Source organism: Chelonoidis abingdonii, chromosome 24 (genome assembly GCF_003597395.2).
Source record: "Chelonoidis abingdonii isolate Lonesome George chromosome 24, CheloAbing_2.0, whole genome shotgun sequence".
In the NCBI taxonomy this organism is placed as follows: Eukaryota; Metazoa; Chordata; order Testudines; family Testudinidae; genus Chelonoidis; species Chelonoidis abingdonii.
Window position 1 is genome coordinate 10,341,075 of NC_133792.1, and position 15,062 is coordinate 10,356,136.

Genomic DNA, 15,062 nt, shown 5'->3' on the forward strand with positions numbered 1-15,062 from the left:
CTGACCGACGAAAATTCTCCTTTGTTTCCCCATGTTTCTTCCCATCATCTCCGAGGTGATTCCAAAGACATAGGAACATTAGTGCTCACCAGTGAAAGGATTCAGCACTATACGATGGGAAGATCTCCAACATGGTATGACCAAGATTACAGAATTCAGAGATGAGAGAGAGAAGACTCCCACTACATCAACCAGTCTGTATTCCAGGCCAACGTAAACTGATTTTCTTTGTTATATTCTCAATACTTTGTCCATTCCAGTTTTAACAATCAAGCAGGGAGGTTTTGACCCATTCTCATAAGAGGCTATTCCACTGTCAGAGTCCTCACTGTTAGGAATATCCTCCCTCTCACCCATACAAAAATAACAACTATGGACAATTTATGTCCCTTTGGCCGACCCTGTCATACAATTCCTCCTGCATCCCTTGATGTGTGCAACCTGCAGCCACTTGAGACAATTATAATGCACAGCCACCCAACTAGCTTACTTGACCAAAGCACAAAGAAAATCCATGTGTGATCCTGCGTTTACAGGATCATTTTGACATAAATGGAAGTTACCGGGCATGCTGTAACTAACAAATCACATACATCTGAAGATTTCCCACCACATCAACTCTGATAAGCACCACAGATGCTTCAGTAATTGTACTCTGTCCTGCAAAAAGTGATCTAAGGACAGCAATTGCAGGGAAGATCTCTCTGATTGGACTTAATCCCATTGAACCTACAATGACACACAGTCACCGTGGAATAAATATTACAACATCATTGTAACAATAAACTGTATCTGACTCTGCATCCTTCTCTATTAGAATTATGAGCCTGTCCAATTATGGATCTTTGTTGTATCTGTAATTATGATTTTTATGCTGTAACTTCCCACTAAGGTAGTGCTTTCTCCACACAAGGGAGCTAAGATAATAATGGAAAATTTCTTCCAAGATGCCGTTAAAGGTAAAGTTTAGCCAAGCAACAGGGAAAGCAATGGAGCTTTTTTATTCAGGGAGCTTATTTATTTAAAAACCAAAACTAACAGACAAAAAAAACCTCTGGTTAACGGAGAAATAGCCAAGGTCATTTGTGCATCTAGCAAAACCAGATCTATGGTTCCATTGAAGCGACAGATGGGTTATTCCCAGTAGATCATCTAGCTCAGTGTTTCTCAACCTTTTCAAGTTGGCGACCCCTTATTTGAGTTCAAAAAATTTCGTAATCCTCCCCCTTTACATTTTTTACTCTTATTGTCATTCTAAAGTATAACTGATAATCAGACAGAGAACACTTACTTTGAAGAGGAAGGGAGAGGAGGAGCAAGAATTTATTTGCTTTAGATTGTAATAAAATCTCCAATGACTCGTGACCCCCAAACTGCCTTTCGTGTTTCCCTACCCTCACCCCCACAGGTAACAACCCACTGGTTGAGAAACAAACACTAAATCCCATGGGATGGGGTTTCAGAAGTGCCTAAATCACTTAGTCCCCTAAGTCCCATTTTTAGAAGTGATTCCTTGAAAACCAATGAGACGTGGAGTCTAAGTCACTTGGATGGTTTTGAAAATTTTACCTTGTCTTGCAAACATTGCAGGATTGTGCTCTACACGACTGTTTGAAGCGAGGGAACGCCTTTCACAGCAAAAACTGAGGCACCCAAATTCACTAGCCCCTTTTCCAAAATTGAAGCCTTTATCTTTAACGTGACTAAGGCAATGTTGCCATGGGGAGCCTTTACTGACTTTCCACGCTTAAAAGCACAAGTATAATTCCAGTGAGAATTTTTGTAACATTGGCTTCCCTTTTCTTCTAAAAGAATGAAGATACAAGAACACACCTGAACGCAATCCTATTCCACATAAATAAATGCAATGTGTGTGTTTGTTCTAATGTGAAATCACTGGGCCAACCGTAGGTGTGGAGGTAATTTCACATTGAAATAAACATGTTATGTGCATTTATCTGAATGTCTAATCACGGAAATAAATGGAGCTGGGTTTTTTTTGGTGGGCTCTGGTGTCTATCTGGAATGCTGCACTCTGCCTCTGCTTAGCTTAACAAAGAAAACAAATTCGGGACTCGGAGCCACCAGTGCAATCTTAAAATCACTTTCCAACTTGTTTACTTCTTAATGGTGGTTTTCAGACTTAGCAACAAAAGTCATATATTTCCCCTATTGAGGACTAAACACATACTAGATCACAGGTTTAGAAACAAAGTGATCCCTGGTATTATTTGAATGGGGAAAAAATGTAGGAAGTAATTTTAAACCATAGAAGAGACTTTTTCTCTCTTAACTCACAACATGACTTACGAGATTAAGTCCCTGCCTCAATCTCAATTTTGTGTTTGTTTTTTAATTGCTTTTGTGCTGAGAACAAGCATGGAAAATTCAAGTCCAATAGGACATTTGCCGAGAAACTTTTAAGTGACAGAAATTGACCCTTACATATCCTCAGGAAACGCTATCACATTGGTGGCTGGACCAATAGCATGGTTGCACCAACACAAATCCCTAGTGCAGACATTTTGAGCACCACTGTCATTGATAGTAAGCTTCCCCAGTACAAGCTGTGGCTTAACACAGTTGTGTGTGTTGACATCGTAGGTTTGAATTGGTGCAGTGACATGAGTGGCTGGCTGCCAGTGGCTGAAATGTCTAGTGTCTACAAGGCCTTAAAACAGGATGTCCATGATACTGTTAGCAAGGCTGTAATGAAAACACATTGTAGTTACAATTTAATGCACTGGAAATGGTACTTAGCTGGAGACTCGTGAAGGGTTGTGCTCCCCTCCTCCCTTCCTTAATTCAGATCTACAGCTAAGTGTTTCAGTGATGGATGGTTTTCCAATTAGCTGTATACTGTTCAAAACCAGGGACAAGACCAGCTCCATCCATCCAACTCCACTTCCAGCATGCTGGGGGTCTGGTGCATCAAGGGGAAAGAAGAGGAGGAAATACTGGGGTCATTGATCAGTGCTTCCTAAATCTTTAATGTGGCTGATATTGGAAACCAGGGAATAGCCATGAACAAGCAACTAAGCCAATTAATATAATCACTAGGAAACTGCTAATGTCTCCCACATGCTACTAGCTGGCAGGGATAGTCCCAAGCTGGGAAATCATTATGAGTAGGCTGATGTTAGCTATCGGGCATGAAGATTTGTACTTATGGACCGAGACTCAAATTATTTCAGACCTCTTAAGCGAAAGGCGCAGCGAAAGGAGGTAAACTGAAGTGTTTGTTTCTTTTGCCTCTTACAGCTGCTGTGTCACTGAAGGTTCTTTTATTTACCTTTGCTCCGTCTCCGGCTTCTATACTGCTCGGTATAGAACGTCAGCTGGGTTTCATCATCTGCCTCTGAACCAGAGTTTCCCTTGGCACGTCCAAACCCAATTCCACCTGCAAGGAAGTGAGGAAAAAAATCAGTACTGCCGTCTCAGGTGCTCAGCCGCAAACCTTAGCTGTGAGCTCCCCAGCAAAGCTTAGGAAATCATTAACAGCTTCCCTTCCTGCCATCTCTTTAACCCCCCACTTCTCCAGATAAAGACATGGGATCGTTAAAGTCCGGGTGCTGTTATTTGTATTGCAGTAGCACTTAGGGGCACAGTCATAGATCAGGACCCCAGTGTGTGAGGCGCTATATGAACACAGAACAAAAATTGGTCCCTTCCTTAACGAGCTTACTATCCACATGGCAGTGAGGACCTTGAGTTTAAGCTGCTCGCCTAAGGATCCATGCACAGTGAACCACATGGAGCGTCACATATCTGCCTCAGAGGCCAACAGGCAGAGATGAGGGATAATGTGGTCCAGAGTACAGGACATAAAACAGAGTTAGGAGACCTGGGTTCTGCTCCCTGCTCTGCTACTGACTGGCTGCGTGACCTTGGTCAAGTTGCTTCCTCTCCCTTTGTTGAGTGGGTCTAGACCAGTGTGTCTCAAACTTTTGTACTGGTGACCCCTTTCACACAGCAAGTATCCGAGTGCGACCCCCCTCTCCCTTATAAATTAAAAACATCTTTTTTTAATATATTTAACAACATTATAAATGCTGGAGGTGAAGTGGGGTTTGGGGTGGAGGCTGACAGGTCGCGACCCCCCCATGTAATAACCTCGTGACCCCCTGAGGGGTCCTGACCCCCAGTTTGAGACCCCCTGGTCTCGACCATAAGCTGTCTCTGCTGTGGGCCTAGGAGCTGTGGTCTCAGCTGGAGCCTCTAGGAGCTACTACAGTACAAACAGCAGGGCAGAAAAGTGGAGCTGTGACTTGACCCTGCCCCCTTTGCTTTGATGTTCCTGAGGAACAAAAACAAACAGTGGAAAGATGACCTGCCCATGCCCGAAGCTAGTTCACTAGTCTGATCCATGCCCCCAGCTAGGGGCCCTCAGATGCCATCAGACTCACTTGACCAGGAAGAGTCTCTCCCGCTCCGCCCGTGGTTTTAAACATTTAGGAGCAGCAAAAGTTAGAAAAATCAAGTTAGGAATAGACCTGGCACGAGTCTGCCAACCCTCATGGAAAATTAAAAGCAAAGAGGCCTCTGAGGGTTGACGCTGGCCCTCTGAACTGCCATTAACACATTCTACTGTTTTAAAACACCTTTATTCTATGCAGAAGAACAATTTCCACACTTCTTGGCAAGGGTCCAGCAAATGAAAGTACACCTTCTGCCCTGTAAAATTCTTAATCACCACGATAGGGGGTGGAGGTGGAGAGAGCTGGGGAAATGCACTGAACTGACGGCCCTGCAGACCAGTGTCTATCAGCAGAGCACATAGGCAAAGGCGGGACAGAGCCAGCTTCACCCCCATAGTCTCACCAACCTGCCTCTGCCCTTGATCACTTGGCCCATCCAGACCTTAGCCTCTGCTCAGACTGCCAATAAGGGGTGTGGCGGGGGGGTGAGGGCAAAATATTGTGATTGGAACACTCCCCAGCTTGGAACTAAATCAACTCATCTCACATTGGAACTCAACAGCCTTCAGACAGTGACCAATCCTAGTCTCCACCAGCCTAGGTTGCATCCAGACCACTGATGCGATGCAAAAGACCAGGAATCCCATCCAATCAATCCATTAAGCCATCTAGTCCCTCCAACAGAGGGTGCTGTGTCAAGTCCACCTGAGAAGGAGCCCCGCTCCTGAAAGGGGAGAGGACACAACCAGCCCTCCACTGGCAACACTGCTGGCCGTTTGGAAGTGGACCCTTGGACAATGCAGAAGTGGCACCTTGGGGCTTCCTGCACCTCTAAGAGTTTGCTGTATCAATAAGGAAATACGACCTCTTATTCAGTCCTTCCCTGGTGCAGCAGGAATGGGTTTGAACACAAGTGTCCAGACAAACACAACCATCCAGCCAGCCAGCTCCTCTCATCCTCAAAGTGCATGACATGAGATGCCAGTGTCACCACGTGGCTGAGGATTAGGGACCCTCCAGGGACTCAGCTTGCTGAGGGCACCTCCAAAATCCTGAAGACAGCCTGCAGGCAGGAAAGGGTGAAGGGTATGCAAGTGGAGGGTGGCAAGCTCTCAAAAGCAGGTGGCCTGAAAGCTGCATATTGGCACTGGTCTCGAAAGCTCCAAGACAACCCAGAGGACACCAGGAGCAATTAAGGGCTCTGCAATGATTCTCACCACGGCGAACGGTGCCTGCTGCTTGGTGTTTTACTACTGAGTGTGTGATTTAGGGCACTAAAGTGCAGCCATTAATTACCTGGTGCTACGTGAATATTTCCACTAAGGTCCTAAAAGATGGCAAATGATCGGAACGTGTTAACCCAACAGTAAAGGATTATCAGTATGCAGAAATGGCTATATAAACTGCTCGAGGCTTCCTGCCACTTGAACTCATGGCAACAAGGCAGATGGCTTTAAACAGTACCCTGCTACCAAGATGGTAGATCTTCAGAGTAGGTGGGCCATATCGCCTTCCTGCCACATCCTAATCACTGTTAGCACTGAGCATCTGGTTTCCACACAGAGGATCAATGCCAGACAACAAGGGCATGCTGCCAGAGACTGCCACCGCAAACTACCAGGCCAGTCAATAGCCAGGGGAAGAGCCAGCATTTACCCTGGAGAAAGAGCAGGGCATTTTGAGATGAAAGCTGCTTGAGAGAGTGTGTGTGAAAAGTCTGCAAGGAAACCTGAATGCATGTGGAGCTCATGAGGGTTCAAGTCTCATCCCATCAGAGTGTTTGCCCAGGCTCACAGAGAGCGCCTGGGCCGGTGCATGGGTCTGAGTGAGGGTTCTACCAGCTTCCCTGCTCCTTGTGGAGCTCAAAACAGGGGAGATTCTGCAGCTTCGATTCAGAGTCAGATTCAAAACTCAGGGCAGTGAGAACCCATACAGATGGGAATGGAAGTATGCATGAACTCTAGTTATCTGATCAACAGTCTCTCCGGCTACCTCTATACCACAGCGCTTATGGCCGTGCAGCTGAGCTGCTGCAGTGCTTGCGGTGGGGACGCTCTATGCTGACAGGAGAGAGCACTCTCGTCAATTTAATAACTCTTGTCTCCGCCAGAGGCGGTAGCTACATTGGCGGGAGAAACTCTCTCACCAACGTAGCGCTGTCTCCACCAAAGCTTAGGTCGGTATAATTTACGTCACAAAGGGGTGTGGATTATTCTGAAATTATACTTAAGTAACCTGTAATGTACACAAGCTCTCCCACCTCTATTGCTTGGGACATTCTCTGTGTTGGCAAGACATTTTCAGGAGTCAATGCCATGGCAAAGCCCAAGCAGTCCAAGGTTTCAGGGCTTGCAGGAAAGAAATACCAGTCTGGTCATGTTCCTTTTGCAACCACATCCCGGAAGGGGTTAATATGCTCTCCATGCTCTTTGCTGGGAAATGGACTGACCGGCAAGCTTCACAGCTAGCCACCATCTCCGCCACCATCAGCGGCTTTTCATACGTTTGTGGGTTGCGTTTCTGTGATGGATGACGCTGACATGTTAAATTATTCAGGCTGGGTGTCTTCGGCGAGTGGGTGACAGCAGTATTGCATTTTCTGATTACCTAAAACTGTGCAGGATGTATAAATATGGGACTTGGGAGACCCACGTCAGGGTCCCCAAGCTGGAAAGGAAATGCCTCCCCCAACCCACCCAGAAAGGGCAAATGTTAGCCGGCTGGCAAGAGCTAGGCAAGAGAGAAAAATGGCCCCGTGAGTTCTTTTTGATCTGCCTAAAGCTTCAAGAATGAAATGGAAATTTACCCTCCCGGTAACTCAGCGGTTCTAGGTTTCCCATCACAACACACTTGCAGATGTAAGTCTGGGTGAAGTGAGTTGAAGTCTTCTGTAGGAAAGAGAAGTCAGCACAGCTGAAACTCTAGCTAAGCCTGACTTCACACTCCAAGCCACCAGGGGAGAGGTTTGGGTTTTGTTTTGTTTTTAAATTAGCCTCAAAGTCTTGCTCTAAGTAGCTCAGGATTTGGGATCTCTTCCCTGTGTTGACCAACATGGCACTAACAACACTGCATACCATATTGTCCCTGTTTTTCTTGCATAGCCGCAATCTTGCCAGCCTCTCTTCTTCCCCCCACCCCCACCATCATCATCCTTTTTTGACAAGGAAAGGGGGCTGCCCCAGGCAGATGAGACAGTTTCTTGCATATGAGCTGGATTTATCTGAAGCACAAGCAGCTGACAAAGTAAGAACAGGGAGCACCTGATTAAAGACAATACAGTTGCACCTCGTCAGCGATTCCTTTATTTCTCCTAAACGGGGGAAAAAAACTGCAGAGTAATAGAAACGAGATTCTAATCACTGCAACCCATTACAAAGCAGAGTAAATCACTTGGAAAAAAGCGCCCACTACGGCAGCAGCAACTCTGCAAAATTCTCCATTGATAAGGTTCAGCCGGAGCTCGACAGCACATATGATGACACAGGGAGCTACTGGGAATGGAGTCATCTTGGCTTATGGCTCCAAACTCAAAGTGTCACAAGAAAATTCCCATTCATGATGTGAGTGCAACATGGTTACCAGAATATCAGGTACCCAGAATTCCCTCGGAGTTCAGCCTCCCCTGTTCGTCTCAGCACAGAGCTCCACCATCTCTGTCCTCACCTTGCAGCCCATCAAAGCCTCACACTCCCACTTCCATGCCACCCTCTACAACTGGAACTCCCTCTCTCTGCACCCGAGAAGGCCTCCCCACCCTCATCTTTTCTTCCAGGCCCTTCCTTCCATCCTGATTTTTCTGTGAAGCCCGTAGCTTCCACAAATCCACGTCACTCCACAGCCGCAAAAATTCAAACACACCCCCAAGAATTCAGGCTGAGGTTTTAAAAAAAAGCCTAAGGGAGTTAGGCACCCAAACTCCTTTGAACTTTGACAGGACTTCACCACTAATTCCTTTCAGCTTCTTGCCGTCCCCTGGATCTGGCAGGGCGCCAGCGCTGCTTCTCTATTTAGGCTCTGCACTCCTCAGGGCCTAAGTTTCCTCTAAGTTGCACAGCTGCACAGCAGCCTATCAAGGGCAATGCAGGTGCTTCGGGATTTGGCAGAGAGGCATGAAGGTGCAAGTTTCTCCTGTGGCCCCACCCCCGGACCTGCTGTGGCCTGGGAGATTTGGGGAGAGATGCTCCCCCGCCCAGCTGCGGAGCTGAAGCGGCTGGGGAGAAGCACCCTTCCTCCTCAGCCAAGGTGTGGCTGTGGTGAGAGAGGGCCTGGGGAGTCCATTCTCCCTGCCAGGGCCTGGGGCAGCCTGCACGCCAACCCTCTCATCCCCGGCCCAGCCCAGAGCTCGGACCTGCGGCCGGAGCCCTCATCCCTGTCCACCCCAACCCTCTGCTCCAGCCCTGAGCCCCCTCTTACACCCTGAACCCCTCATCCCCAGTCCAGAGCCCGTGCCCTGAGCCAGAGTCCTCACCTCCTTGCACCCCAACCCTCTGCCCCAGCCCTCAGCCCTGCACCCTGAACCCCTCATCTCCAGCCCAGAGCCCATGCCCCGAGCCAGAGCCCTCACCCCCCCACACCCTAACCCTCTGCCCCAGCCCTGAGCCCCTCAGCCCCAGTCCAGAGTCCACACCACCAGCCTGAGCCCTCACCCCACACACCCCAACCCTCTGCCCCAGCCCTGAGCTCTGCACTCTGAACCCCTCATCCCCAGCCCAGAGCCCATGCCCTGATCCAGATCCCTCACCCCCCAGCACCCCAACCCTCTGCCCCAGGCCTGAACCCCTCAGTCCCAGCCCCAGCGCAGAGTCTGCACCCCCAGCCAGAGCCCTCACCCCCCACACCCCAACCCTGTGCCCCAGCCCTGCACCCTGAACCCTTCATCCCCAGCCAGAGTCCGCACCCCCAGCCAGAGCCCTCACACACCCCCACACCCCAACCCTCTGCCCCAGCCCTGAGCCCCCTCCCACACTTTGAACCCCTTGGCCCCACCCCCCACACATCACCTCCATATTGGTGAACATAAAATTCATTCTGCACATGCATGGGAAAAATCAGAGAGAACATTGCTCAGGGTCGGAACCACATGTTCCCTTGTGCCTCACACAGCACCTGTTGGGACTTGGCTAATGGAGTGGGCTCACGTCCCACCTGTCTATTAACTACATCGCAAGTTCCCCTTGGAGGCCTTCATGTATCCCAGGGCGTGGGTGGTGTTTGAAAAGAAGAGTCCAGACTGTGCTTTAATTTTTAAAATGCCTGGGGGGAAAGATGCATTCTGGCTGGGTTGTTTGTTTTTGAAATCTGCCTGCTGGGGGAAGAGCGAGAGCAGCAAGCCACCCCCAATGCGCACACACCACTGCCTCTTTCACAACAAAGGCTCACAGCAATACTCTATCACCAGCTGTGCTCCCCCTTCAGGGGCTTTCTTGGCCAGGTGCTACCCAGGCCAATATTAAATTACTGTGAACGACATCGGCTGCAGTAGCCAGGGACTGAGAAAGACAGAGAGAAAAAGAACAAACAAATTGACTCTGCCTTGGACTAGATCTCCCTGCAATCCAGGTGTTAACAGACTTTGCAGATGCCCACTGAGTTCAATAAACAATCCCTTGATCATCTTTATTTAAAGTGTAAGGACCTAATCCAGCCCTGGCAGAAGTAGATGCATCGCCCTGGGGTACTTCCAGGGGAATCTCCCCATTTACAGAGGAGCTACATTCAATTTTACAACTTGGGTCACATTCATTATTAAACTAGGCCAATAAGACAGCGTGGATTTGAGGGACAAGACAGAAGCAGGGTTGCAGAAGTCTCTCAGTTGCATGGAAACGTGGAAGCCACCCTGTTGAAATCTTCATCAGGAGCCAGAAGTCTCAATAAAGGTGCTTTTATCTCTAATCCTGTTTGCAAATTTACAAGCTCATTACTTCTCTCAAACGGATCTCAGCTCAGGGACAAGCGGGGCAGGTTTTCTTGCTGCTTTTGAATGAGATATCAATGTAGATGGTGAATGAGACAGGGGTCTTGAGGAAAAAACAACATGTAGTCATGCAATCAAAGACTGTATTATAATGCAGATGCACAAGTGCAGTGAGTTAGAGCTTCATTGGCAACCCCAGTTCTGGCATTTCCTAGCTGCTGAGTGTTTGACTTTGCAACCTTACCATTTTTTTTAACATAGTTTGCACGTGCAATTTGGTGGGTTTAAAAAAAAGCAAACTGGAGGGAGGAGGGAAACCTAATTTAATCACCTGGCACCATACTGACACTCACACGGGTAATCAGATGGGTTGGTACGTTTAGATCCACCATTTGAGCTAATGAACTGCTAGCAGTAGAAGGTTGTCATCCTCTGTGAGGACCAGCTCTAGAAGGGGATGAGACACACTTTGCCAGTGGGTTTCAGATATTTGCTGGCAGCTAATGAATGTGAGACTCAGGAATTGTGGGTTCAAATCCACGTTGTGTTCTCCAGTTGTCAGAGAACCCTCCATCCAATGGCCACCATGCCTGACCCCTACTGACCCTCCCATCCAGCCTGTCCCAGGCCTTTGTCTCCCTCCTGGCTCCTCATCCCAGGCTCCTTACCTAGCTAGTCTCACTGTATCCCACTCAGGCTCCTTGTCCAGGCTGTCTCCTCCCCCCACTCGACACACCCATTCCTCCCCCATGTGGGCTCCTAATCTCTTTACCCCAGCAAGTTCCAATCTCCTCCTGCCCCCCTGCAGCAGCTCCCAGTTCCAGTTCAGCCCCAAGCTCCTTGCCCCAGGCTATTCCCTCCAGGCTGTGCATTTGAGATAGCCTACTTCCTCCATGTTTCCTGGGTGCCGGCAGAGGGAACTATGAAAGCACAGGAGAGAGAGTCTCCCTGCTCTTCGTTCCCGTGCCCAGTGCCACAGCAGCTACTGCCGGGACCATCCCGATCAGCCCCAGGAGCATAGCTCACAGTCAGTCACTCTGTGGGCATGGCACATGCACAGTCTGGCAGGCACACAGGAGCTGTGTGAGAGGATGGAGCATGCTCAGTGCAGACGGCGTCTTCAGAGAATTTGGCTGCCGAACTCTAACAAGTCTCTGCTGAGCAAGTGTGAACTGGGATTTTTCAAAGGTTCAGACCTTGGCCAAATGTGAGTGTTTTTGTTTCCCCCATGGAAACAGCACAAGGCACATCCCTGACCCAAAGGCCATTCCCCTGCCAAATATCAAGTCCCTGCTGCAAAGCAAGGGGGCACTAGCACTTCCCAGTCAAACGGCTGTAAGAATTTTTTTAACCCTGAACAAAACAAATACATTTTCCCCTCGCCTTGGCAGTGGCAGAGCCATTTCAGCTGAAAATTTCCAGAGAAATTCAGCCCAAGGAAGACACTCAGCATGGAACATTTCACCTTGACCGGTTAAAACTTGACAAAGGTGTACACAACTTAAAACAGGGTCTTACCATAGGAAGTGCTGGACAAGCTTAATCGTAGCCATTGCACCTGCGCTGCCTGGTAATAATTTTAGCATCACGTCGTTACACGATCCTGTCCTCCACCCTCCAGGCTTCAGACCGCACTCAGTCCATCTGTTTCTGGCAATCCACCCTCCCCCAGCTGCTCCTCCTCCACCCGCATTTCTAGCTGCCAGAACAAAATGGTGAGTGTTATCCTGCACCGCCCAAAAACACAAAAAGCACGAAACCTTGAGATTTTAAAGATAAGCCTCCCAGGGATCGTTCGTCTTCTGGAAAGTGCCTAACAGCGCCAGACAGAGTTTCTCCAGCTAGCCTTTGATACAGGATCACCAGGAGAATGGGAGGGATAGGGGAGAAGGAGATGAAAGCTATTCTCCTCCTGAGCCAGCTTGGTCAGCCATCATTATGGCTGGCGGAGCAGAGGCATCCACTGGCTACCTCTGCATTGCTCCACGTTCAAAGGAGGAGGCTTCAAAAGGCACCTGCAACACAGAGCAGAACAAGACTCTGAGGAGAAAGCAATGGAATCAAAGGCACAGCCTTCAAGGAGCTCCTGGAAAAACGGCCGGTGGGGCTGGTTCAGGGAAAAGGAAACAATAACTCGCTGGTCTGTTCACTCAGCACCAAGATAAACAACTGAACCCCCCCCGCAAGTTCCCTTCCAGGCTGGGCGAATGACGTGCCTTCCCTACGGAGAGCAGAGCCACCCCGGGGATGCCACGTGATGAGGGCCCTACACGCAGGCCATGCTCAAGGACCCTCTCAAGCCGTCCCTTCACGGCCCCACCACCCCTGCTCACATATCCTTAAGCCCAAGGCACTAAGCTTTAGTTTCCATCTTTCCTGCCCATCCCACACAAGGGGAATTTCTCGTGCTATTTCCACAGCCCCTCCCCACCACAGTGACAGGGCGTTACTGCCCAGTGGTTAGGGTGCTAGTCTGGGGCTTGAGAGACCTGGGTTTAATTCCCTGCTCTGCTACAGACTTCCCGAGTGACTTTAGGCAAGTCACTTAATTGTTATGTAATTAAGCTCCCTGTCTGTAAAATAAAGTTAACAGCCTGACATCATGGGGTGTTGAAAGGAGAGGTGGGCACTCCCCACACCCCAATGAATTTGCTGAAAAATGCAAACTATTCACAAATGTCCATTTGAATCAATACATGAAAAGCTCGGTTTTGACACAAAAGAATTTTGTGGGATTTGTGTGTGTGTGTGGCGGGGGGGACGACTATTTTCCATGAGGGGGCAAAAATCAGTTTCTGTTAAAAAAAAAAAAAAGTGATTGTTTTTTCTTGGTTTGATCAGAAACGGAGGGGGCGGGAAATCAGTATTTTCTCAACATTAGTTGTGAGGATAAATACAGCAAAGATTGTGAGGTTCTCAGATACTAGGGTATATATGATAACTGGTGTCATCTAAGTACCTTAGCTAGACCATCTCCCCTGCCCGTCTCCAGTGAATGAACTAGTTTCTAAACTCTAGCACCAAGCCAAGCAAACCTAAGGACTCCTAATCAAAGCCATGCAGTGACAACCAGCCCAACTACCTCCAAGCCCTTCTACAAAACAACTTGATAGGAAGAGCCTAGTGCTGTGTTGCAGGGCTGGAGTAGTTGAGCAGAACGCTGCAATTTAACTTTTTTTAAGGGAAAATTAAAAAAGAATCAATGTGTCCTTTAATCTTGGCCAACAGGAGGCTGCTTTGGATATATTTAGGGTGCCTTCCAAAGGCGCAGGAACTGGCTCCTGTCTGACTGAGGTTGTGCCAGGCGTGCCCCACACATCCAGCTCATATGGGACATCTGGAAGCAAGATCCAGGATTCTGCGCTCCAAAACCAGGCTGGTTTACAAATTCCAGCCCCTGATTACACACAGACAGACCCATGAGGCTCCCCCAACATGCTGTGCTCTGCGATACATCCAGTCCTGCTTTGGTGGGGATGGGAAGCCAAGGGGGGTTAGGTACCTGGAGAAGCAGGTACTCGAGGGATGCAGGTTTGAGAAAGCTGCAATGCTCCTTTCATTTCCTTCTGGATTTCCAATTCCCCCTCCTAGCACGTGTATCAGTAACTTCTGGTAAATTATGGTGCAGCTGAGACTTCTAGATGCATTAAGACAACCCTGATCAACAGTAAATTATCCGTTGGGCAGCAGGATCTATTAATCACTTATTTATTTTAAAAAGGAAAGATGCTCATTGAACCTCTTTATTTACCTTTGGCAGTTTAGATAACCACTATATTTCAGTGTTGGCTTTTATCCACCAACAGCTTTATGTTCAGAGGCCGGAATCCCTCAGCTGCCTTAAGCAGCTTTCACTTTGATTTGCTTTTTTGTTAGATTGTCAGTTCTTGTGCCTTAAAAAACCTTCTGACCAGCTGTGCTGTTTTTAACCATCTATCCCAGTAGAGGGCGCCATACACCCCTATTTGACTATTGTCACTCATCCCAAAAGGCATATTTTCCCACTCCTAATCAGTCCTGTGCGCTAACCACTATGTCACACTCCTTCCCTGCAGGGGGCATTGAGTTCCACATTTCAGCTGAGCTCCAAGTATATTCTGTCTCCTCAAATTGCCTGCTGTGTTTCCAGCTGAATATGGCTTTCTTCACTTCCTGTTTTAAACAACTGTATAGAGGATGGGTGTGTTCTGTTAACAACAGCTGCTGCGTTATACCCCAGAGCAGGTTGCATTTCAGCAGAAGGTGAATCTAAATGGGCATCATGGATGCCCAGCACTTCCTGGGAAAACAGTCCACAGTAGGTAAAGGGCTTTGGGATACACTATGTTAAAAGGTGCCATATAAATGTACAGTAAAAATGGAGTTGGGGACTGATCATACTGAAGCACTGATAGCGACTTCCTACACAGGTAGCCTGAAAACAATGGAGCAAGGTAACCCAGACAGAGGCTGCTCCAATTAGCATATCGATGAACAGATGCCCTTCAAATAAACACTACAGACTAATAATCAAACACATCTGGAGTTTTACACCTAGCTGTAAACATTATTTTTCCTTAGACAATAGTCACAGGGGTCCATCGTACTTACCAGCCACTGTCATTGAAAAACGTGACCTAAGAATGTAACCTGAGTAACTCCCCCCACATTCCAAGCCTCAAACACCTTTGTCAGCTCCTTATTCATCTCCGCAGTGAGACCAGTCTCTGTTGCTGTAACTAGAGCTG

The 15,062-nt window shown here is 48.2% G+C and overlaps 1 protein-coding gene across 1 annotated transcript in view; it reads right to left on the reverse strand.

Annotated features, from left to right (window-relative positions):
• Positions 1–15,062, reverse strand: part of ASTN2 (astrotactin 2) — a 660,907-nt gene that overhangs the window by 441,995 nt on the left and 203,850 nt on the right. The window contains exon 5 of the mRNA XM_032797631.1: positions 3,293–3,400. Within this exon, the coding sequence (XP_032653522.1) occupies positions 3,293–3,400 (108 nt within the window). The remainder of the gene's footprint in view (positions 1–3,292; positions 3,401–15,062) is intronic.